We start from the raw sequence: 27862 nt of genomic DNA, 5'->3' as shown, positions 1-27862 counted from the left end.
TTTAGAAGTTAGTTTTAAAGTGCATGCAGATTATATGACAATTTTAAATTTCAATTACAAATTCATCCAACCACTTTTCCTTTGTCTATACTTACCAAGAGTGTCTTCAAAAATGTGAAACATATATTTATGCAAATATTTGAAGGATTTGCCATCATAATTTTTTCAGAAGCCATTAAAGATGTATACCAAACAAAAAACTGGAACTATATAAATCAACTAACTGACACTAAATGCAAATTCATCCTTCTATCCTTTGAAAATTTAACTTTCAAAGGATAGAACATTTTTGTGTTTTTTTGTGCATTCATTCCTGATGAGGGCCTCGAAAAGATGGCCGAAAATGTTTGAACATTAAAATTTCTTTGTTTATTATGTGCTGGAATTTGCATTTAGGTGTCAGTTAGTTGAAAGATATACATCTTTCAACTAAGTATACTTGTTCTATTCTGTTTTCTGTATGTCAATCCAAATTTTAATTGATATTAAACATATTTGCTTGAACTTGTTTCTTAAAAGATGATAAATTTCCAACAATTCCTTAATCTTTCTATATAATAATTCTCAGGAAACTAAAAGTGGATTTCAATTGTTTGAATTTTACAATTTACAAAAGAAAATTCTGTTCTTTTGTAAATTGTAAACTTCAAACATCTCCTGAAGAAGGTCAATTTAGAAGACCAGAAACATTTGAATAGTAAAACAAACATTCATTGCATTATAAATGTTAGGTTTTGTGTTTAATGCTTACTGAAAGGTGGATAGTGTTATCAGGATGGGGAGTGATTGCTGCCTAAAGTATTTTCCATTGCTGTCCATGTTGTGTGCAGTGTATTGGGAGAGCAAAAGGATAAGTCCAGTGCTGACTCTTGGTTTCCTGGTGCCAATACTCTAGAGCTCTACTGGTTTTGTTAGCTTAATCTTGCTTGAATCCCATAGAGAGTAATTGGCATTGAAGTCTCCAGATATAAGTGGAGGTAGCATTGAAGTCTCCAGATATAAGTGGGCTCTAAATCTAAATTATTTGATGATGAATTCTCTATGTGGGGTGTATATGTTGGCTAAGGTCATGGAGGATAACAAACCACATGACTTGACCACCTACAGCAGAAGTTAGTGTTGGGATGGAGACATGCTGTGTTGTGTAGTGATCTCTGACCACTATTAAGATGCCACCACCTGTTTGGTGTACTCTGCTGTGTAGATAAATTATGAATCCTGGAAGGTGGAAATCCTGTGTTGGGCAAAGGCAAGTCTCCTGTATTAGGAGAATGTCTGAAGTCTGTAAGAGAGGAGCCAAGTAATTGGGTGTTGTTTGTATAGAGTTTTCTAGCATTCCATTGGAAGAATCTGAGGGATGGGAATTTTTTACTAGTTTCTGAACATTGTGAGGATAGAGATCATTGTTGTCAGATATGGAATGATTGAGTGGTCCTTTGATGGTGTACTACTGCTTTCAGAGGGACAGTTCATTGCTTGGGGCAATGTTGATTCTTGGTCCTCTAAACCTATTGTCAATTTGGGGCTGGATGTGTGCTGTTGGTTGTTACATTGGAGCTGAACTCCTGGTGTCTAGAATGTTTGGCTGATCAGCTACTGATGCCCTTAGTTTGTTTCAATCATTGTGATGATGCTACTGCAGTGGGACAAAAGGAGGCTGCAAGCCTGGTATAGTTGTTGGTATAGACAGGTAGAGAGATTACACAAGAAATTTTATTTTTTATTGAAAATACAAGGGTTGTCCCAAAAGTAATGCACAGTTGGCTCTAACTTGAAAAATATTTATTTAAGAAGATACAAGTGATTACAGGCCTTCAAAATAATCCCCTCCCTTATCAATACATGCTTGCCAGCAGTGTGGAAGTGCTTGGATTCTGAATCTGTCGAGTCACTTTGTAAAGTACTAAGTTATTTTTACAGCTTTTACAATGATTAGCGACATTACTTTGTGCCAGAAATAGCCGTTACCTAACGGGTACTTTATGTGGATTCGCGTTAATTTGCCAGGTCTGGACTTTAAGTGTACACCGAAAGAAATAATGACAAAGTTAGTCAAAAAACAATCCAATATTTAATAATAATTCTAGTAATAACTATGTACAAAATTTAATAACAATCAACAACAAATTTATTCAAAGAAAAAATCAATAAGAATCAACCCAACAAAAACTCAAATCAATCTATTTGCTAACTTAAATCTATTCCCCTTTGGAACTCGACAAAAATTTCAAAGACTTAACTTATGTACAACAATTCTTATGAACTAAGGTCGTAATCGTCACCTCAATATACTAGGAACCTTTTTCCTCAACTCTCAAGACTTTCTCTAATCTTCAATCCACAAATTGAATAACTTCAAATTGCCCTGGAACCACTATCGCTATCGGACACCTCTTGTTGTTCGCTGCTATGAAGTTCACCTCGGTCATCTTCACTTGCGGTTTGGACTTTATACTATGAGGTGACGTCACAATTCTGATTGAGATCACTCCCCTCATTCACATACTTATCGCTAACAGTTAACTTTTCCTTTCTGCCTGGCAGCCTATTTCCTGACAACACTCACTAACTTTTTACATTATTCTTTCTGACACTTTTTGGGATGTTTTCTTCATTAAGGTTTAGCAAGTTCCTAAATTGTGCTTGTGGGGTCTCCCCACCTTTCTTGGTGTGGACTTACTTTTTCCGCTCGGGAGCGCAAGTGTGCGTGAGTTTTTTTCTACGGCGCTTTTTTTTCGTTGGTTAGTTGGTTCTATTTCTTCTATTTTTAAGTTTCTAAGGTGAGTGGCAAGGAAACCTTCATCCTAACAAAACATAAGCCCCAAACAAAAATAGAATAAAAAGCAAAATAAAAAATAACTAAATATAACGCTCGGACTTGGTTCCTTACAACTTCTCTTCGGAGCTCTTCCAGTATCGGAAAGTGCACTCCCGAAGGGGTTCCTTCAGCTTGGGAAAGAGATCGAAGTCAGGTGGGCTCAGATCAGGACTACAAGCTGGGTGACGGAGCTGTTCCTGACAATTGTTTGTTTGACAAGAAGTGCAGTACCCACTATGCCACCACCTTTCGTTTGCCTGGCACCTGTGTTAAAATACGATGCGTGCTTGTTTTCAAGATTCCTGTCTCTGCCTCAATTTCTCTTACCGTGATTGCCCAGTCTTCATCAAGCAATGCTGCAATGATTGAAGTGTTTGTGTTGTCAGCTGTTACAGTAAATGGCTGCCCCGTGTGTGGATCATCTTCGATGCTTGTTCAACCTTCTCGAAACTTCATATGCCACCTCTATACTGTGCTACGATTCACAATAAACCTTCCATACACTTCTTTTAACGCGGCATGAATTTCAGACACTTTTTTTACCACACACTGTTTCGATGTGAATATACGCAGGTTGCTCTATTGCTGAAATCCAACCTGACAGACTGTTCTCGTTGTCTTTTCAAATTTTTGGCATTTTTCCTTTAAACGAATCCCATTACCATATGATACCAATGTGTTTGTAAGACTTCAATCTACTTTGTCAGCTATCTACATTGCCTACAATGCCCGCTAGACCATGCTGTGCATTACTTTTGGGACAACCCTTGTAGTTTTAAAAGAGGTGTATGTCTAACAAAAAAGTTAAATACAAAAAAAACCAGATTCAAACATTAGATGTTTATTATATCAGACAAAAAATGTGTGAATCAATCTTTTTAATGCTCTATATTTATTTTTATTATTACAGTAGAGCCTCGAAAACTCGGCACTCGATAACCTGGTACTCTGGATAACTCGGCCACACCCTGGCAGGGCAAAAAAATCCTTAGTTAATTTTCATGATAAAGACAGCTTTATGCCTCATAAAGTATTTTTCTGAGGTCTGTCTTATCAGGTAAATTACTGTACACAGTGTATTCATTAATTTTCATTTTCAAAGACATACTTTTCCTTTCTTTAAGGGTATTTGGGCAGTTTATTCTGTTGTATTCTCAAGTAAACAATACATACAAGTACAGTACAGTATTTTCTGAGGAAAAAACTCATACTTATTTTTTTTAACCCCATTCCAAACTCGGCCACCCTTCAGTCCACATTAGGCCGAGTTTTCGAGGCTCTACTGTATTATAGACATGTGAAATAATTTAATGTAAATTATTAATAATTAACCATTTCTAAAAGGCTACATAAAATGTATTTGAAAGATATGATTTAATATGCTAGAGCAGGGATTGGCAACCATTGGCATGCATACCAAACGTGACACGCAGAATGATTTTCAGTGGCACTCTGATTGAATAAAAATTATATTTTAATTATTAATTACACATTTAAATGGTACTCACAGTTCAGCCAAGGCAACAGTACATTAAAAACAAATCTTGTTTGTATGTTTCTATTACAGCACATGTGTTTACGCTCCATGTCACATCTGTGTGTTATGCAAACACTTCAAATGTAAGAACATAAGTCAATTAACAGCTTAATTTCAAAATTATACATTTTTGAAGTCCATTATAACTAGACTAATTTTGATAACATATATAATAAACTTGATAGAATCATGTCAGCACATGGAACAACACTGTAACTTACATTTGGCACAACACCAGTGAAAGGTTGCCAATCCCTGTGTTATAGTATTTCTTATTCATCCATAATTCAGTGAATAACCATTGGGTCCATTGGTTTTGCATGTGTGAAAACCTAATGACCAAGTATTCCGATAAGGTTACACCTATGTGTGGGCATGAGATTCAGGGAGGTCTTTTGTTCAGGTCAGTTGAACAAGCAGGATATGACCGGAGTCCAGTCCAGACCGTCATAACCACCCAACTTGTAGTTCTTCATGAGAGATTAAATGAGAATTATACAATTAGAGATCTTTATGCCTTAAGTCCTAACAATGATTATGAACATTTAAAATTAAAACTTGGCCGATGGTATTTACATTTTAAAAAATATAAAAATATCACAAATATACAAAAATATTTTTGTTTTCTTTTTGCTGTTTCCAATTTGTATTTTATTGTGGAGGTAGAGCCTCAAATAAAAGGTTGTCTCTGTACATAAAAATTGTTTTGGACACTGTCACTGGTGTGTTGAAACAACAGAAAAGGAAAATGAAAACAAAGATTTCTGTATATTTGTGATATTTTTATATTTTTTAAACCATGAACATTGCTTCTCCCAGAAATGACAAATCAAATGTTAAATATCTGTAAAATTATTATACTAATGTATACAGGTGCTCCCTTAAGTACAAACAGGTTAGATTCCTGAGGTTTTGTCATTGAGTTGAAAACTAACCTATAAAATACATTTGTACATAGAATAACCACTTACTGTTAGTATTTTAACCTTCAATGTACTTAATAGAATACATTATATTCATTTACCCACTAGTATCAGATATTTCAAATGTGATTTTTTCACCTAACACACTTTGTTTTATAATGTCAAGTTTAGAGCCATGGTAGTAAAGAAAAATTGCAAACAATAGTGAAAAATACAGTACTATTATTATCAACTTCAATGCTACCTTGCCAGTGGCAATAGAACCTCAAAATTCATACAAAAAAATGACAATACACAATAGAAATAACTCCACATTATTTATTTATTACTGGCAAAAGACTAACTTAAAATCCACCTCACAACTGGCAAGACAACTTCAGAATCCACACAAAATTTAAATTTTAGATGTAAGATCAAATTGTAAGTCTGAAAGTTTTTAAGTAGGGGAGCTTCTGTAGTATTAATGTGATTTGCAGACATTTCTGGAAGGTAAGATACATTACAAANATGATTATTGATGACAATGTGTGAAATTCCATTTAATCCATGCAAGGTGTGATTACCAGAGCCCCTTCGGCCGCCAATTTAAAGCGTTTTAAACTTTAAAATTGGCGTTTCCACTTCCCGGAACGAGGACCCAGGGGTTGGATTTGTAGGAAGCGAGTGTTGGAGTTGTTTCATTGTGTCGAATTACACAGAACGAGGCGCCTTGACGTGTAACTTCGGCCGCAACTCGCTAATAAAAATATATAATTAAGATTCAGAGAAATACAGATCCTAACTCTATGCAGAGATGTTACAATTTTTAAAGTTTACTTTTAATATTAAAATTCTGTGTAAGAAACGAATTGTAGTGTAAAATTAAAATAAATAAATATATATTATTATTAATTTTTCACGTCGAATTAAATTACATATTTTGAAAGTTGTACATTTTGTTCGAAGATTAGAGAGGGCGTTGGATTTTGATTACGATGGAGGAGCAGGAAGGAAAGAAAGAGGTTGAGATTACGAAACAATTGTTTACATATCCTCTTGTTAAAGTATGATTTAGTATCTTATCATTCGCTGTTTTTGTTTTCTATACTTTTACTCGAGTTATCTTTTTATACTGTTGATAGCCACATAAATAAATGGCTAAATAAACCATTATGAACTGTAATGAATATTATATTAAATAACAAATGTAAACAATTACTAAAATTTTTTACAATGTCAATGTTTTATGCTGTTCAACTTATTGTAATGAAAACATATTATTATTTGTAATCGAATGGTATTAATATAATGTTTATCATAGTTATTTACATAGTGTAGAATGTATATATTGCTGCTTTGCTTTGATAGTGGCACAATCAAAAAGAAAACAAGACTGATTTTGCATTTTTTGGATAAATAAACTTAGGTACAGTACTTTCATCATGCAAAATGGCATATTTCTACCTCTATTAGATTCCCATCAGAGATTGTGTGTGTCAACTTGTATTCAACTTTTAGTCAATTAGAATTTTTAAAGTCTTCCCTTGTAAAATTAACATTTTAAAAATTATGCCACTATCAAAGCAAAGCAATAATATAAGAGTTTAAAATATGTAATTAATTCACATAAATTATACTGTTAAAAAATAATACAGTTAATATTTTTGTTTTTTCAATCATTTTTAGGAATTTAGCTCCTCCGTTACAAATATTTGAAATGGAAATCTTATAATTTTTAAATAAAGATATTCTCACTAGCAATTAAAATGTAACTATTATTATTATTGATGCACGGCAAGAACAATTAATGGTATTAATATCTGAGTAGAAAACCAATTGTTATTGATAAAGTTATCACAACATTTATGAAGCAGAAGGATAAAATTAATTTTCAAAATTATTTTTAAATACTGAAATAAAACCAGAAAGTAGAGTTAATTCCACAGGCAAAAACATTTGCACTTTGTTTAAAATATTGTTGCTGGTTTGTTAGGTTATTGCAATGTTGTTATTAGTAAATAAATAAACACAACTAAAATGTTTTTTATTCAAAGAAAAGCTACTGTTTTTTACAAAAATTTGTAGAAAACAAATTTTTCTGAAGAACAATAGTTCCTCAAAATATTTTCTGATTATATGCATACTACTAACTATATATAACTGATACCCATATCAAGTGCTATAGCAGAATGAAATCAAACATAATTAATAAAAATCAACTGTTTTATCACATTTCTATGCTGTTAGCATATGCACTAGGGTTTCTAATTTCCCAATCTTTTGCTTGTCCCAGGATTCTGGGATAAAAGTGTACTGTTTCCCAGGATCCCGAGATAGAATTATTTATTTTTAAGATATGCAAAATATCATGAAATCAAATGATATANATACATAGTAGTATATTATTTAATTACTATATGATTTAAAAATGATGTAAAGAATTTGACAGTGGATTAGTTAATTCTTTCTTTATATTGCCATTTGACTGTAACTCTTTCTATTTTTATCAGGACATAGAAAATCATGATATGGTTCTATAAATCAGAAATATACAGTAATGATATGCCAAGTTACTCATATGATTGCATAAAATGAATAAATATAACATTAACCCAAAATATATATAATATAAGCGAAACAAACTGCTAAATTATTTTTGAGCTATAAATAGACTAATTTAATAATTAGGTTTCATAAAAAATTGTGAATGCTAATAATGAGTAAAATTATCATCAAATCTAACCGTACTTGAGATAAGACACAGGACCCCTTTAGCTCCCCACCCAGTTGACCTTCAATCACTAAAATTTAATAACATCACTCCTCCTAACACACAAACCTCCCTGCAAACTTTCTGAAATTTTCAACAAAAAGTAAAAGAGTTATTAAGCTTTCAAAGAGGGTGAACAAAATTGTGGAGGATCCCCTCCACACACACACACAGACTTACATCCATACACATAGAAAAAAAAACCAAATTTTTTTGCATTTCTCAAAGTTTCACGGTCTCCTGAGTCCAAAAATTTTAAAATCTTGGGGGTCACTTTTTGACTGATCACCATGCTTTCTTTCTGTTATATACTGTATAACAGAGCTGGGAAAGCAAAAATACTGTATATACTAAAAATATATTAATTAAATAAATTTTATATTACTTATTTAACTTAACTTAAAAATTACTTACTCTGAGATATGAAAGAATATATCTTCAGCACCAGTGCTAGGTGTTATAAAGCCATGTCCACGTTGCCGACAAAAATATTTTACTTTACCATATTCCACTGGATTTGCAGCAGCTCTTTCAGAACTGTAAAAATAAAAAATATTTTTATAGTACTAACTTATATTAACAAATTTATTTCATTATTAAAAAAATTATTACATCAATAAAAATTAATAAATTATATATAATACTGGGTTTTTACAACCAAGTTTTGTATAATTAACCTCAAAACGTCAAAATATTTTAGTCAACTATAAATTACATTACTGAAATCAAAGACTTGAATGTAACACCTAACAGTTAATTTCACTAGCTTAAAATTTGATAATATAATTATTATTTTACTGTTATTTATAAGGCATAAAGTAACAACTAATCTAAACTTTTTAATATATAGATAAAACAAATGGATTTATTTTAATATATACAGTAGATCTTGTTTTAATGAATCACTTTGGTCACCAAGATCCATTATATTGAGAACAATAGATTTCCTGCACACCCATGAAAATATCTGTTGTTCAAAAAATTTTTGGTTTTTGATCCTCTGCATATAAGAAATATCTGTATTTGAAATTATTCAGTCTCTTGAGATCTCTATTCTTTATTCTATAGAAACACATATGTTACAAAATTGCATATTATGCCATGTGTTCATGACAAAGATGATGGAAACTGTATATATTGTAAGAACAAAAAGAAGCAAATTATGTAATGGTACACTCATTAGCATTTCATTTGATGTCACAATTTGTTAAAAAACTTGCCACATTGATTTGTTTTGATGCTGCTTCATTGCCTTTTGAATACAACCGCTTGATATAAGTGTGACTGGAGGGTCGGCACCTCTTTGATGCCCTGTCAGGACTGACACCACCGTGTCCTGATTGACATGGAAACCAAGACAGCGTGTTGATTCAATCACGCGAGCAGCCACGTGTGCGGGTGATTGGATCCAGGATCTAAATTTGGGTTGAGAGAGAGCATACTGGTAGTAAAATACTCAGATACGAAAGTTAACAACTAAATACCCATTTATTTTCAATGAAGAGGAATACATGATACAATATATTGAATTATATATCAACCATATATTTTATTAGCTAATTATTATTTCTTATCTAATATATATCTAGCTAGCAATCGTGAGAGAGAGAGTTTACAATTGTCCATGAATCAGGAAATACCTGCGTTGATGGTGATGATTCTTGATTTGAGATTCTTGAATTGAGGTTGAGATTAGGATCTAGAGGGTGAGGATTTGGATCGTTGGACTGGTCTGGATCAAGAAAGTTCTTCTAGGCACAGTGGAAAGTAACATGAAAATCTGACAGAGTATGATTGGCACTGACACAGGAAAATTTTTTATGACTAATCCAAGAGTGACTGGTGACGACTCCCTTTTCGGCCGTCAAATTTGATATCAGTGCGATATCACCTGGCTAAGAGGTCAGCAGATCACAGGAATGCATCGCTTTCACCATCGAGAAAATGTAAATGGAGATTTTCTCAGGTAGCTAAGGACAACAATTGTTGAGCAAGTATGACGACATCGACAATTGATTTTTGTTAAAATTCGGAGTATCACATAAGCAATGTCATGTATAGTCTTTTCATTTATGCTCAAACTCATCAAGAAAGTCTTCACAACTTGGAAAGACTCAACGGCCTGATAAAGTACTACAATTTCAGTACTACACTTGGACCAGTATCAGAATGTTTACTAGGTAGATGGCTCGTCCTCCAATTACATAAAACTGCTGACTCTCTTTGTACAATTTTTCAATTTACAGCACATATCTGAGATGTAACAAGTGCATCATTGAACTATACAAATTCTCAGACACAACCAAATATTAACTAATGTTGAAAAAAAACAAAATTTACTATAAACGAGGTTAGAAAAAATCTGTTATTCCATGTTATGGATCTGTTAAAAGGAGGTAGAATTACATCGATCTGGCAGGACCTGAGAAAAAATCCATTAATCCAAAAAATATGTTGTTCCACAATCCTTTAAAATGAGATTCTACTGTACAGTCGACCCCCCCTATAAGATATAGATACGTTCCAATTATTAGGAATCCGATTTCTTACAAGTCGTTCCAATCACAGCCCGACATGTGTTAAGTTTACGGACTACGGCTGATTGAAAGGTTTTCTTCCATAAAATTAATCGATTCTACACTAATCTGACTCAACATTTCCAAAATACGTATATTTTTTCGTAGTTTTATAGGAATCGTAATTATAGGGACCGTAATTATAGGGGGGTCAACTGTATATAAATTTTTAAACTGACAGAAACTCTTAAATACTAAACAACCAAGAAACACTATTTTCAATTAACAATTAATAAATAAATCCAATCATAAGCATTAAAAATTAAAAACTTTGCATTTATGATAAAAACATATAAAAATACTCAATATTCCAGCAGTCAAGATAATGGATGGTTAATAGAGAGGTTGCAGTTGACATTTTCATCGCGAAAACGTGTATGTCGGACATTTAGTGCCGCCTTCCTGTAAGCCTAGAAGTTTAACAATGGCATTTGGAACGTCAGTGGAATCGTGCTCGACGTTCCAAATGCCATTGTCAAACTTCTAGGCTTACAGGAAGGCGGCATTAAATGTCCAACATACACTTTTTCGCGATGAAAACGTCAACTGCAACCTCCTTAATAAGAATGTATTATGTTATTAAACATGACTCCTTTATAAAAATTTGTTTTGAATCAGACTTGTTTTAAAATGGACACATCCTTCTAGTATAAAATAAATCCATCAATGTAACTGGCTACCATTGATTGTTAAAAACATTTGAGTAAATAAACAAATTTTTGTCATATGTTTAAAGGATTAGAACAACAAAGAGTAAATTTGTTTTGTGATATGACATTACACCGTTTAAGAAATGATATTACACCATTATTTCATAATTGTGTAATATCATTTTTTTCATTTATTTAACAAAAAGTTAACAATAACAATAAATTAAACTAAGACATCTAACAGTAAGATTTTATAAATCAGTCATAAAAACTGTTTTTATGACTCTTCTTAAGTTTTATATGCTAATTTTTTAGAGTTAATATACAGTGGGTGATCAGTTAATGAACATAATCCATTCAAAGACAATGTTCACATCTGAATAGTTTGTTAACCGATTATCGATTTACAATAGATTTTTATGAGAATTTGATTAATTCATTCTGAAGACCCCAAAAAATAAATAAATTATATCATTTCTTACTATGTTTATTTATATGTAATAACAAACTAAAAGCAATCTCTCCATTTTTTCATAGATGGCACATCTTTGTTTTTCAGATGTGATTTTTGTTACTCCTTTATATATTTGAGTCTTTTTGATTATATCTTTCTTAGCTAAGATTGTGCCTACTGCAGATCTGTTGAAGCCATACTGTCTAGAAACACCAGATATCTTCTATCCATTCTCTACCTTGGCTATTATCTCTTGGTAAGTTTCTATAATGAACAGTTCCTGTCATTCCACTCTTTTTAGGCCCCATAATATTTACAGATTTTTAAAAATAAAAATCTGAATTTTTGTAAGTGTGTTAAGCCCCAATAGACCTAGGTCTGTTAGGCGATGTTAGAGGGTCAAGGCACGGACAAATTAAATTAAGGACTTTACAAATTTGGTGAAATTTTAGTAGCAAAGGTTTAATCATAAATATTTACAAAACATTCATCTGTTCTAAAACATGAGAGGCACATAAATCTATTTAAATTTACAAGATTAGGGAACACGCACACTATACGAGAAAAAGGATTGAAGATATTACTTCTCCTTTTAAAAAGACATAATAATCAACATACTGACAAAAATAATGGTTTTCGGAGGTCCTTCGATGTTTCCTGTTTTAATATCTTGAACTTATTTCATGAACAACGGGCGTATTCTATACGATGGATTTGGATTCCGTTCTCTTCATTTGAAAGTTCACACGTGTCAGTCCCTCTCTTCTTCCTTATTCTTATACCACGTAGTCTGTTGATCGCTCAAGAACCAGGAACCGGAAAAAAGTCCTCTTTTAAATGGGAGTTCCAATATTTATACTTCCCGCCATTGGGTGTGATGTGAAACACACGTGATGTTGGTCACTGACCAATCAACAAGCGCGATGAGTCCAACCCGTTCACAATCCGGTACCATAAAATAAAATGGAATTTTACAACAAAACCCGACATGACACATGTCATATATATAAAATAAACAGAATAAACTATACATAGTGCTTGGGCACTACAAGTGCTTTTCTGAACGAAAAGCACTTACAATTCAGAGAACAGAAATCAACTAGTGCAAAAAGGTTATAAATATAATTGTGAAAGTCTTGTTCCATAAACCATTCATAAATGCCAGTAAAATATAGTTTTACAAATCTTAAATGCATTATCTCTTCTTGTGTTTGTTCTGTCAGGTGTTCATTATTCAAACATGTGTTTGTTGTCCGAACATAAAAATCTTTCGTGAAAGTGTTCGTTATCTGATTTGTTCGTAGTCCAAATTGTTTGTTGACCGATCACCCACTATATTTTCTTCTTATTAGATGTTCATGTCTTTTTTCATATTCCATTTCCTTTCTTTTAAAGTTTAGCTTTTCGGAATTTAAGTTTTTTAAATTTAGCTTTTAAACGTATTTTTACTCTTTAAATCTTACCTTAGAATATTTTAATATTTTNACTAAATTTTCATTCTGTATATTCTGTACTAAAAACAACATTGACTACAATTCAAGAATTATTCTAAAATACACAAGAAATTTAAAATTATTTTGAAATTCAAATGTATTAATATAAATTGGAAAATTTAATTATGCTTAATTGTTTCAGAAACTTTATTAAATCCATTTCAGAAAATACCTTTCCACAATCAAAGCCCATATTCATAATTATATTTCTTGACAAAATAAAAATTTGCTGATATAAAATTAGTATAATTTTGAAATTTTTTAAATACATTATCTAGTTATGGCATTAATTGTATTTACGACTTTTGAGAGCAACTACATTTTTAATATGCATATAAAAGTGTGTGTTGCAGACAAATCATTTGAAGAATTGAAAATTTAAAAAAATTATTTAGTTAATTTTTTCAAACAAAAAAAATAAGAACTATTTATTCCAATTTCTACAAAGTATTTTACATATATTTATTGCTTTGATTAACTTTGGTGCTATATAAAGTGTACAGGGAATACGGACAATCTTTTATGATTTATGACTATTTTAAAGAGAAAAGTTTTTTCAGTATATATGTATATTAATAACTAAGTAATTTGTCTCCCTTTTTATAAATGAACAAGTAACATAAAATGTAACATTATTATATAAAGTGGACAGCCAGATGGCTGAGACAGTTGAGGTCAGCCTACTGCTCAGGGGATCTGAATTTGGATGAGCAACTCTGGCAATTTTTTGAAGGTAGTCTGTCCAAGATATTTCAGGCCCTGTCCCTCATAACCTGACCAACCACATTGTGGTTTAGTCAAACTCATTATGGGCATAGAAAAAAGAGACAGTAAAAATTAAAAAATGTAGACTATACAAGTAAGGTTATGTTTTGTTTGTATTTTTATGAAGTTTAATTCAAGTTAACTGATTGTAAACTTTAAAGATATCTATCAATAGTTCAATATCTGGCTATTCATCATTCCAAAATTAAATTAAATGTATATTTTCAAAATAAATATTTTTATTTAAACAAATGTTTCAGCAATTCTACAGCTTTTAACTTTTATAAAATGAAAAAAGACCCTAAAAATGCATACAATATTGATTTCCAATTTGCATTTTAACATGGAATGTATTAATAAGAACACATGTTTTATGATATTTATGCACAGTTTTTATATTTATATGGAAATATATTGAAGCTTCAATTACTACAATAAAATTTTAATAATTTTTATAAGATTAATTTGAGTATGAAAAAGAAGCATCATCAGTTAAATTATAAATCGCAATCCTATTTTATAATTAAAATTGCAAAATTGTTATAGTAATAAATATTAACTCATTACAAAAATTTTATATTTATACTAAATAAGTAAATTTACAATTAAGAATTTAAATATATTTTTATAATATATTAAAACAAGATATCTCAAACACACTTATAACAGTAGTATATTGATTTATTAAATACTTTTTTCTTTTTTAGCATTTGCAATTAGCAATTTTATTGATATGTATGATAGCAAATGAAGAAAACTGAATCCATTTGATTATCTCAAATATTGTCGTCAAACTGTATTAAAACATTGATATTATTCATTCATTTATAAATTTATCAAAAATCAATATAATAAAAGATATTTTACCTAAAATTTAGTTATAAATAAACTATTAATAATGGCTAATCAGATTCAATTTTCTTCACAAAGAAATAATATGCAAATAAGCAGTTTTATCTTTACTATAACAATATCATAAGATTTCATACTTATTCTTATATATAATTTTCATAAGCAAGTACAGATCATTTCTAAATACAGCATTTAATAGCTTAAACAGATTTGCAATATGATACATTTAAAAATATAGTAATAAAAATAAATTGTTATGGTAATAAAAACAATGTAAGTAAAGGATAGACCACTACAAAGTTAATTATCAGCAATACTGAGCATATAAACAGCAACAACCTGATTTCTTTAACCTTTACAAATATACATTAATAAACAATTTTAAAATTTATTCAAATATGATTTTACCATTCCCTGTATTTAAAATTTTGAAATGTATAATTAATGTATTCAATAAAAATTATCATCTATGTTTTTCTGATTTTAAACTTAATATGTAAAAATAGAAGAATTTTAGAAACTAAAGAAATTCTTATGTTTACATAATTCTTAAAATATTAAAACATTTTTTGTCTACTTCAAAGATACGTAATTCAATTTTAAAATATTTTATCTTTGTTATAATAAATTTTAAAAAGTATCAGTAAATTCAATTTTTTGAAATAAAATATCAATTTACGAATGTAAAATTTTGTTTTACATATAAAAGTTTATTAATACTTTTTATAAATAATCTAATCAGTTATAAAAAAGTATATCTTAATAAAAAAAATTTATTTATTTACTTTCAAAAATATTTCGATAGTTGAAAATCTGAAAAGTTGATAACTCTTGTCTAAATGCAACATTCGAACTTTAGGATATATTTTGACATATGAAAGTATAAATGAATGGTCAGCACACATTTTTGAAAAATTGATACAAAATCAAAAACAGTATAAATTAAAATATTGGTGCTGATATGAATTTGACTGTTAGTTTCTACATAAGAAATAGTGTGTCAGAAATATTTGCAATTTCAGTATGGAGATTATTATCAAATTGGATAAATATAAATTTATGGACAAAAAGTTTAAATTTTTAAAAAAGAGTATAAAAAAATTTTCTAAAAATTTCATTATAGACAGTAGAAAAATCTCTTAAAATAATGCTTTCAATGGATTATAAACATAGATTAAAAAGTATGTTCCTAAAAGTACAAAACATTTTAAAAAACAAGTTTCTTTATGAAGATGTTCCAGTTTCTTTTCTTATTATATTTCAAATATTTCTGAATATGACAGTTTTAATTTAAAATAGAATTTGAAATTTCAACTGCTATATTTTTTCTTCATAAATTTTCTATATTTTTTAAAATTACTATTTTCATTAGCTAGTAAATTTTTTCATATTTTTCAGAGATAACTTTTCATTATAAATGCATCTGTTAGATCATTCTACAAAAACATCAAATATTTAGTAAATATTTTATCTAAATTCAAAAAGTAAAATATAGCTCTATCATTATTATTATTCTTATTATTATTATTATTATAATTCACTACTAGAAAGTTTCAACAGCAAGATTTTTTAATGGCAATTTTAATAATTTCCTTAATTATGAGTTGAAGTAAAATCAGCAATAGGAGAAGGAGGGCAATCCCAACGCTCATGAGTGCCTGGTCCTAAATTAGTAATAACAACATGAACTGCTTGCATTTTTTCATTCTTGGGTGGAATTAAGCAGAGTTTATATGATACATCATCTCCTGGACATGGTGCATATTCACCTTCAATGCTAAAAAATGAAAAATTCTATAAGTGATAATTTTGAAGTATATTAAAATACATGTTAATATTGCATTAATTTCTTTAAAATATTCCAACTAAACAAAATTGGAAAGCACAAACAGATCTAATATACCATATATTAATTGATATTTTAAATTAGATAATTCTTTCAATTTGAAAATCTTCAAAGTTACTATAAGATTATTATTACAGTTATAACTTTAAAAAATATTTAAATTATTTCAAAAATGAAGTATTTATAATTTTTAATTCTAAAAGCTTTCAGTATTAATGATTAAAAAAAAAAAAAAAGGATTTGAAAAGATTTCTATTTCCATATTTGCAATTAACAAATTCATTGGATTTGAAATGAGAACACATGGTGATTTCTTCATAATCAAAATTCTGCATTGTTTGAACTATTGTTTGTATATACATAGTAGTATATTATTTAATTACTATATGATTTAAAAATGATGTAAAGAATTTGACAGTGGATTAGTTAATTCTTTCTTTATATTGCCATTTGACTGTAACTCTTTCTATTTTTATCAGGACATAGAAAATCATGATATGGTTCTATAAATCAGAAATATACAGTAATGATATGCCAAGTTACTCATATGATTGCATAAAATGAATAAATATAACATTAACCCAAAATATATATAATATAAGCGAAACAAACTGCTAAATTATTTTTGAGCTATAAATAGACTAATTTAATAATTAGGTTTCATAAAAAATTGTGAATGCTAATAATGAGTAAAATTATCATCAAATCTAACCGTACTTGAGATAAGACACAGGACCCCTTTAGCTCCCCACCCAGTTGACCTTCAATCACTAAAATTTAATAACATCACTCCTCCTAACACACAAACCTCCCTGCAAACTTTCTGAAATTTTCAACAAAAAGTAAAAGAGTTATTAAGCTTTCAAAGAGGGTGAACAAAATTGTGGAGGATCCCCTCCACACACACACACAGACTTACATCCATACACATAGAAAAAAAAACCAAATTTTTTTGCATTTCTCAAAGTTTCACGGTCTCCTGAGTCCAAAAATTTTAAAATCTTGGGGGTCACTTTTTGACTGATCACCATGCTTTCTTTCTGTTATATACTGTATAACAGAGCTGGGAAAGCAAAAATACTGTATATACTAAAAATATATTAATTAAATAAATTTTATATTACTTATTTAACTTAACTTAAAAATTACTTACTCTGAGATATGAAAGAATATATCTTCAGCACCAGTGCTAGGTGTTATAAAGCCATGTCCACGTTGCCGACAAAAATATTTTACTTTACCATATTCCACTGGATTTGCAGCAGCTCTTTCAGAACTGTAAAAATAAAAAATATTTTTATAGTACTAACTTATATTAACAAATTTATTTCATTATTAAAAAAATTATTACATCAATAAAAATTAATAAATTATATATAATACTGGGTTTTTACAACCAAGTTTTGTATAATTAACCTCAAAACGTCAAAATATTTTAGTCAACTATAAATTACATTACTGAAATCAAAGACTTGAATGTAACACCTAACAGTTAATTTCACTAGCTTAAAATTTGATAATATAATTATTATTTTACTGTTATTTATAAGGCATAAAGTAACAACTAATCTAAACTTTTTAATATATAGATAAAACAAATGGATTTATTTTAATATATACAGTAGATCTTGTTTTAATGAATCACTTTGGTCACCAAGATCCATTATATTGAGAACAATAGATTTCCTGCACACCCATGAAAATATCTGTTGTTCAAAAAATTTTTGGTTTTTGATCCTCTGCATATAAGAAATATCTGTATTTGAAATTATTCAGTCTCTTGAGATCTCTATTCTTTATTCTATAGAAACACATATGTTACAAAATTGCATATTATGCCATGTGTTCATGACAAAGATGATGGAAACTGTATATATTGTAAGAACAAAAAGAAGCAAATTATGTAATGGTACACTCATTAGCATTTCATTTGATGTCACAATTTGTTAAAAAACTTGCCACATTGATTTGTTTTGATGCTGCTTCATTGCCTTTTGAATACAACCGCTTGATATAAGTGTGACTGGAGGGTCGGCACCTCTTTGATGCCCTGTCAGGACTGACACCACCGTGTCCTGATTGACATGGAAACCAAGACAGCGTGTTGATTCAATCACGCGAGCAGCCACGTGTGCGGGTGATTGGATCCAGGATCTAAATTTGGGTTGAGAGAGAGCATACTGGTAGTAAAATACTCAGATACGAAAGTTAACAACTAAATACCCATTTATTTTCAATGAAGAGGAATACATGATACAATATATTGAATTATATATCAACCATATATTTTATTAGCTAATTATTATTTCTTATCTAATATATATCTAGCTAGCAATCGTGAGAGAGAGAGTTTACAATTGTCCATGAATCAGGAAATACCTGCGTTGATGGTGATGATTCTTGATTTGAGATTCTTGAATTGAGGTTGAGATTAGGATCTAGAGGGTGAGGATTTGGATCGTTGGACTGGTCTGGATCAAGAAAGTTCTTCTAGGCACAGTGGAAAGTAACATGAAAATCTGACAGAGTATGATTGGCACTGACACAGGAAAATTTTTTATGACTAATCCAAGAGTGACTGGTGACGACTCCCTTTTCGGCCGTCAAATTTGATATCAGTGCGATATCACCTGGCTAAGAGGTCAGCAGATCACAGGAATGCATCGCTTTCACCATCGAGAAAATGTAAATGGAGATTTTCTCAGGTAGCTAAGGACAACAATTGTTGAGCAAGTATGACGACATCGACAATTGATTTTTGTTAAAATTCGGAGTATCACATAAGCAATGTCATGTATAGTCTTTTCATTTATGCTCAAACTCATCAAGAAAGTCTTCACAACTTGGAAAGACTCAACGGCCTGATAAAGTACTACAATTTCAGTACTACACTTGGACCAGTATCAGAATGTTTACTAGGTAGATGGCTCGTCCTCCAATTACATAAAACTGCTGACTCTCTTTGTACAATTTTTCAATTTACAGCACATATCTGAGATGTAACAAGTGCATCATTGAACTATACAAATTCTCAGACACAACCAAATATTAACTAATGTTGAAAAAAAACAAAATTTACTATAAACGAGGTTAGAAAAAATCTGTTATTCCATGTTATGGATCTGTTAAAAGGAGGTAGAATTACATCGATCTGGCAGGACCTGAGAAAAAATCCATTAATCCAAAAAATATGTTGTTCCACAATCCTTTAAAATGAGATTCTACTGTACAGTCGACCCCCCCCTATAAGATATAGATACGTTCCAATTATTAGGAATCCGATTTCTTACAAGTCGTTCCAATCACAGCCCGACATGTGTTAAGTTTACGGACTACGGCTGATTGAAAGGTTTTCTTCCATAAAATTAATCGATTCTACACTAATCTGACTCAACATTTCCAAAATACGTATATTTTTTCGTAGTTTTATAGGAATCGTAATTATAGGGACCGTAATTATAGGGGGGTCAACTGTATATAAATTTTTAAACTGACAGAAACTCTTAAATACTAAACAACCAAGAAACACTATTTTCAATTAACAATTAATAAATAAATCCAATCATAAGCATTAAAAATTAAAAACTTTGCATTTATGATAAAAACATATAAAAATACTCAATATTCCAGCAGTCAAGATAATGGATGGTTAATAGAGAGGTTGCAGTTGACATTTTCATCGCGAAAACGTGTATGTCGGACATTTAGTGCCGCCTTCCTGTAAGCCTAGAAGTTTAACAATGGCATTTGGAACGTCAGTGGAATCGTGCTCGACGTTCCAAATGCCATTGTCAAACTTCTAGGCTTACAGGAAGGCGGCATTAAATGTCCAACATACACTTTTTCGCGATGAAAACGTCAACTGCAACCTCCTTAATAAGAATGTATTATGTTATTAAACATGACTCCTTTATAAAAATTTGTTTTGAATCAGACTTGTTTTAAAATGGACACATCCTTCTAGTATAAAATAAATCCATCAATGTAACTGGCTACCATTGATTGTTAAAAACATTTGAGTAAATAAACAAATTTTTGTCATATGTTTAAAGGATTAGAACAACAAAGAGTAAATTTGTTTTGTGATATGACATTACACCGTTTAAGAAATGATATTACACCATTATTTCATAATTGTGTAATATCATTTTTTTCATTTATTTAACAAAAAGTTAACAATAACAATAAATTAAACTAAGACATCTAACAGTAAGATTTTATAAATCAGTCATAAAAACTGTTTTTATGACTCTTCTTAAGTTTTATATGCTAATTTTTTAGAGTTAATATACAGTGGGTGATCAGTTAATGAACATAATCCATTCAAAGACAATGTTCACATCTGAATAGTTTGTTAACCGATTATCGATTTACAATAGATTTTTATGAGAATTTGATTAATTCATTCTGAAGACCCCAAAAAATAAATAAATTATATCATTTCTTACTATGTTTATTTATATGTAATAACAAACTAAAAGCAATCTCTCCATTTTTTCATAGATGGCACATCTTTGTTTTTCAGATGTGATTTTTGTTACTCCTTTATATATTTGAGTCTTTTTGATTATATCTTTCTTAGCTAAGATTGTGCCTACTGCAGATCTGTTGAAGCCATACTGTCTAGAAACACCAGATATCTTCTATCCATTCTCTACCTTGGCTATTATCTCTTGGTAAGTTTCTATAATGAACAGTTCCTGTCATTCCACTCTTTTTAGGCCCCATAATATTTACAGATTTTTAAAAATAAAAATCTGAATTTTTGTAAGTGTGTTAAGCCCCAATAGACCTAGGTCTGTTAGGCGATGTTAGAGGGTCAAGGCACGGACAAATTAAATTAAGGACTTTACAAATTTGGTGAAATTTTAGTAGCAAAGGTTTAATCATAAATATTTACAAAACATTCATCTGTTCTAAAACATGAGAGGCACATAAATCTATTTAAATTTACAAGATTAGGGAACACGCACACTATACGAGAAAAAGGATTGAAGATATTACTTCTCCTTTTAAAAAGACATAATAATCAACATACTGACAAAAATAATGGTTTTCGGAGGTCCTTCGATGTTTCCTGTTTTAATATCTTGAACTTATTTCATGAACAACGGGCGTATTCTATACGATGGATTTGGATTCCGTTCTCTTCATTTGAAAGTTCACACGTGTCAGTCCCTCTCTTCTTCCTTATTCTTATACCACGTAGTCTGTTGATCGCTCAAGAACCAGGAACCGGAAAAAAGTCCTCTTTTAAATGGGAGTTCCAATATTTATACTTCCCGCCATTGGGTGTGATGTGAAACACACGTGATGTTGGTCACTGACCAATCAACAAGCGCGATGAGTCCAACCCGTTCACAATCCGGTACCATAAAATAAAATGGAATTTTACAACAAAACCCGACATGACACATGTCATATATATAAAATAAACAGAATAAACTATACATAGTGCTTGGGCACTACAAGTGCTTTTCTGAACGAAAAGCACTTACAATTCAGAGAACAGAAATCAACTAGTGCAAAAAGGTTATAAATATAATTGTGAAAGTCTTGTTCCATAAACCATTCATAAATGCCAGTAAAATATAGTTTTACAAATCTTAAATGCATTATCTCTTCTTGTGTTTGTTCTGTCAGGTGTTCATTATTCAAACATGTGTTTGTTGTCCGAACATAAAAATCTTTCGTGAAAGTGTTCGTTATCTGATTTGTTCGTAGTCCAAATTGTTTGTTGACCGATCACCCACTATATTTTCTTCTTATTAGATGTTCATGTCTTTTTTCATATTCCATTTCCTTTCTTTTAAAGTTTAGCTTTTCGGAATTTAAGTTTTTTAAATTTAGCTTTTAAACGTATTTTTACTCTTTAAATCTTACCTTAGAATATTTTAATATTTTCTTTTTTACAAATTTATTATTTTTTTTAAAGTTTTTATATAATTTTATCTGTTGTACATTTTATTATTTATCTTTGTTTTTTTTTTATTGTGTTTTTATTGTTAAATTGGAGGGCAGTTATCACCAATCCTAATGGGCTTTATTCTTTGTTCTCTATTCTCAATTACAATAAATAATAATAATAATATCTCAATAAAAAATATTAATTAACTAATTTGATCTTAATAAGGAATAAAAAAAATATTTATAATAATAATAATGAATAAAAAATATTCATTATTAATTATCATTATCACAATCAAATTATCTAATGAATACAATAACATTTAATTGGTTAATTTTTTTTATTAAACCAACACTAATTAAAAACAAATGACTTAAGTTAGAAGTTATTATTTGAAATAAACTTATTCATAAATTAACTTATATAAACCAATAATCCTGTTTAAAATCATTATAAATAATATGACAAATAATACATAAAGGGTGGCATATATGTATATCCTTGTGGGAAAATACTGTATTTTTAAACAGTTTGTTAGAAACAAATTATGTTTGAGAGCTTGATAGAGGAATAGATGATATTCAAGAAGTGTTTGATGACCTAACAAGTATTTGGTCCCAAACTGAAAGCTCTGAATGCACTGGAAAAGGCTGGAGGCAGTAACAAATTGTCTCCATACAACCCTCAATTAAATTCCCCAATTAGACTTCGCAATATGGGAGAAACTAAAGATAAAGTGTTTCCAATCAAAAACCTATAAATTCTTCAGGAATGCAACAGAGATGCAACAAAAAGAATTTCAGTAGTAGTCAGACACTGTATTACTGACCAATTTTATAAATGCCTACAAAATTTGATTGTGTCTGAAGAAAAACATTTTGAAAATTGTATTTTAAAATGCACTTGCTACTTAATTAATTGCATTTGTATTTTTTGGATAATTTAAATTTTTCTACCAGAACATACATATGCACCACTCTGTGTATTTAATACTTACGCAGAATATGTCCGAGTGCGTCTTGTAATGACAGGACTTGGAATTTGAAATTTTGCAGGGCAGGAACCGTGAGGTGATTTTGTGGGAGATGATGGTACATTTAACTTATCAGTGTTTCCAGTTGGAATATTAATTGGATCAGACATTATAAATCTGTTAAAAACAAAATATGATTTTAATTAACAAGATAAGTATGAATTAAACCATTCAATTTGATCTGAATTTTTGAAATATTATAGTGTGTAATTGAACTCTATGCCAATATTTTAGTGATAGATGCTAAGAGCAAAAGTAAGCTTAAAATCCTCTGTAAAGATTTTTCAAAATGCACTTTATTTTCAAGATATGGCCTGCTGAAAAAGATATTTTTAAATTCTCCAATGAACTATCACTACAGTTGTCAGCTTTTTAAAGTAATTTTGTATTATTTTATGCTTCTGTCAACTGATTGACGTAAGTAAATGTTGCTGAAGTAGCTCACTATAATAAATGCAAATAAAGCCTTATCAGCTATAAGATTTTACATTATCCATCTGTTTTACAGAAAAAAAGAATAGTTGGAAAGCAACAATTTTTCAATGTAAATTTACTATTAATAATATTTTTTTTTACAAAATTAAAAAGAATAATTTACAAAAACTGCTCAACCAAATGTCCTTGTAGATGCATAATTGCATACAACAGAACCGACAACTCATGTGCACTAGCTAGCATGTATTCTGGAAAACAATTTTCAACATTTAAAATAAAATGCTTCAGTTTGCCTCATTTAAATCAAAATCATTTGCATCATAAAATGCCATTTGTCTTATTCAAAATAAATTCTATAAAGCTTATAAATTTATTTGCCAAATTTTGCATTAAAAAAAAATTATTTATAATAAAAGTTATTCAAATATAAAGTATTTGTTTTTATGTTACATCAGAATAAAAAATTATTTCAAGAGTGCTTATAATATGTTACAACATAGCAGAATCATAAGTCAGCTAAAATAAATATCAGATTTAAACAATTAAAATACTATAAAAAAGTATGTTTTGAACAATAAACCTATCATTTTATAAAAGAAATTTTTAAAAAGATTTATTGAACTTGCAAACTTATAAATTCTCACTATTGTCCATCTGTTCTTTGTTAATCTCAAGAACAGAGTTAGATACATAAAAATTGAGACCTTATATATATGGAAAGCTTAGGGGCAAAAGGTCTCAATTAATTAAGTTAAAATTTTATTAAAAATTGCACCCCAGCATTGTGACATCATCACATTAAATAATTATTTAAAATAATATTTTTAAAGAATTTTTTCATATACTTTTTCTAAGCATGACAATTAAAATTTAATGAAATAATCAGAATATAGATGAAAAACTAATTATTAATACTTATTACATAATAATCAGTTACAAATATGCATCTAAATTATATATAGATATTTAGAAATCATGAGAGATTTATCTTTATTATATTACAATATTATTTCAAAAAACATTTAATATGAAATAAACTAACAAATATTTTATTGTTAAATTTTTATTAGTTAAGTAGCTAAAATAAATAAATGAAATTTTTGAAGCATCATAATACTTCATGCAAAATGATTTTTGTTTTTCCAACTTAAATATTTGAATTTATAGAACTATGATATTTTTCACACAACAACAAATAGAATTAATTAATTTCTCCTATATGTATAAAATACACAGTGCACTGAAGAGCCAAAACATTATGACCACTCTCATATTATGCAATTGAATGAAACTGAAGGACTAGCACAGCACTTGCCTATATGAAAAACAGTATAAATAAAACATGCTAAGCAGCAACATCCTGTTTAAATAATTTATTACAATCTGTGCATAATGTGGCCCCTACTCTATCTAACTGAATCCACATTCTTTGCCTTGTATGAAAATTAACATCTTCAGATGACCTGAAGCTGCCCACAAATTTTTGTATCAGTTCATTATTTTAAGAAAAAGAATGATTCCATCAAATAATAGTTTCACAATGAGTTTTTTTTTTTTTTTAGCATTTTTCTTCCTTTTCTTCCAATGAACTTCACAGATATCCACAGACTCATGCACTTGTAATGTAGCAGCTGTATAAAAGTTCAAATGCTCATAACTACTGCAAGGTAATATCTTAGAAAAAAATGTTTTAGTTAGCAGTTTGTTTTTGATGAAGAATCATAATATGCAATAAAAATTGGGTGTTCCCATTTAAGAAAATGAAGTTTACCCCATTTTCACTGAATATAGTACAATCTATGATGAAACCAACATCTTGTGGCACCCTTAACATTTTTGTTCAATAATTTTTTTGTAGATTTGCATATTTTTCAAGTTATTCCAATGGATTGATTAAAATCAACAACACTGTATATCTGCTACTGAAATGAGTAAAAAATGTTAAATTTAAGATCTTTAGCAAATTATCTAATTTGTTTCTACTTATAAATGTTAACATTCTATTGAATCAATTCTGAAAATTTTTTGCAAAATAAATATTCTGATTGCATTTCCATATCTCAATAGATTAGATTTTGTTTTAGATAACATGATTAGATATTTTGTCAGAAATATTAATACAAACATCTTATTACTTTTTTCTAATGACTTTATATTTCTAAATTTGCATTCTTAAGCACAAGACAAAGTGCAGTCATCTCTTACTGACATATACTATAAGAAGTTAATTTAGACAACTAAAGATGGTATTACAACTAAAGATCTGTAAACAGATCTTTAGTTGTATACTATCTTAATGTAATAAAATTAACTCTCAATTCTTATAATTGCTTTCAAGAAAGGTAGTATGAAAGTTCAAATTGATACACAATTATTAATGTCTTCTTCAATAGTTATTATCAATTGTAATCAAGAAATCTCGTGTAGTACATTTTTTTAAGAGTAATAGAACTTTTGATCCACTCTATTAAAAAAAACTGAAATAAGTTTACAATGCCATGCATGTCTACAAGCTGATTAAATTGATTTCAAAAAATTTTTGATAAGAATAATGTTAACATTATATATATACTGTATATATATATATTGCATTATTATGTTTTCTTTTTATAAAGATTCTTATTATCAATAAAGTATTTTCTGCAAAACATTTGTCTTTGCTGATTCTAAATGAAATTTAAATGAAAATAAATTAAATAGTATAAATAATTTGAATTATGGAATGGAGTTAATGAAAATTTTTTAAAAACTTATCTTAAGCATTTTATATGTTCTAATATGATATTTTCACATTCACAAATATACAAGAGAAAAACTAAGGTTTATATACTATCATACAAAACCAAGGAAAATATTTTTAATAACATATTTGTATATTGTAATTGAAAAATTATTATGTTAAAATTTAATTTGCAATTTTAGTTATCATTACCAATGACCAAACTTTTTACTTACCTTTAAATATTTATAGCTTTCATCCCACAATAAAAATGATTTATAAAATACAGTCCAATATATTATTTGTTGATGACAGAAATAGATATATAATGTCCAAAGTATAGCCTATTGTCTAAAATGCATTGAATAATTTTTATTTATTTTTTTTTTACACATTAAATTTATTTAACAAAAATTAAAATTTGATCTTTACGCATTCAAAACATCTAAGTATAAATATAAATTGTGCATTTCAGTATCCTTGAGTGTTGCATGATATTCAAAAAGTAAATAGATATCTTCATTATATTACCAATTAGTAATTTTCTACAATATTTTCACTTTTTTAAAATTAGACATTACTGCTTTGATGAATTTAAATAAAGATTTATAACTTCCACATATAATAATAATAATAATAATAATAATAACTCTCCCGTGGTCACCACCTGGTCGTGGTGGGAGAGCCCAGTAATTTTACTGAACCATAGGGCAATGCAGGCTGGAGCACAAGCTCCTGGTAGAGACACCCATGCCAGTAAGGTCTATGGGGAGAAATGAAGCTAAGAGTGACCACACACCCACATTCTGTGGAGAAATTTATGATGGTAGTAACCAGATCAAAGTATGATACCGGCTCGGACGTCGCCCGGGTTAACAAGGTCCGCGTTCGTGGGTTAGGCAGAGGCTCACGTTCGAAAAATAGGCTCCAGTCTCCCTTGGTTACCAGTGGCGAAAGCAGCACTGGCCCAAGTATGGCTACTGCAATGCCCTCAACAGATGTGAGGAACCAACCTAGCCTTGGTGTTTCTGTGGCAATGCATCCACAGACCACAAAGGCTGGAAAACCACGCCAACGGATGAAATGGACATCAGAAATGAACGA

The 27862-nt window shown here is 29.5% G+C and overlaps 1 protein-coding gene across 4 annotated transcripts in view; it reads right to left on the bottom strand.

Moving 5' to 3' along the window:
• Positions 1–15555: 15555 nt before the first annotated feature.
• LOC111627663 (cold shock domain-containing protein CG9705-like) overlaps positions 15556–27862 on the bottom strand; it is a 23221-nt gene continuing 10914 nt past the window's right edge. For all 4 annotated transcript variants that reach the window (XM_023371264.1, XM_023371265.1, XM_023371263.1 and 1 more), the window contains exons 2-4: positions 23569–23721; positions 17817–17939; positions 15556–16594 (exon numbers count right to left, since the gene is read on the bottom strand). In XM_023371264.1, the coding sequence (XP_023227032.1) occupies positions 16411–16594; positions 17817–17939; positions 23569–23714 (453 nt within the window). In that variant the 5' untranslated portion in view covers positions 23715–23721 and the 3' untranslated portion in view covers positions 15556–16410. The remainder of the gene's footprint in view (positions 16595–17816; positions 17940–23568; positions 23722–27862) is intronic.

This window comes from Centruroides sculpturatus, unplaced genomic scaffold (genome assembly GCF_000671375.1).
Source record: "Centruroides sculpturatus isolate CEXI.00-Female unplaced genomic scaffold, Cexi_2.0 scaffold255, whole genome shotgun sequence".
Classification (NCBI taxonomy): domain Eukaryota; kingdom Metazoa; phylum Arthropoda; class Arachnida; order Scorpiones; family Buthidae; genus Centruroides; species Centruroides sculpturatus.
The sequence above is the reverse complement of the archived record's forward strand: the minus strand, read 5'-3'. Positions and strand labels throughout refer to the sequence as shown.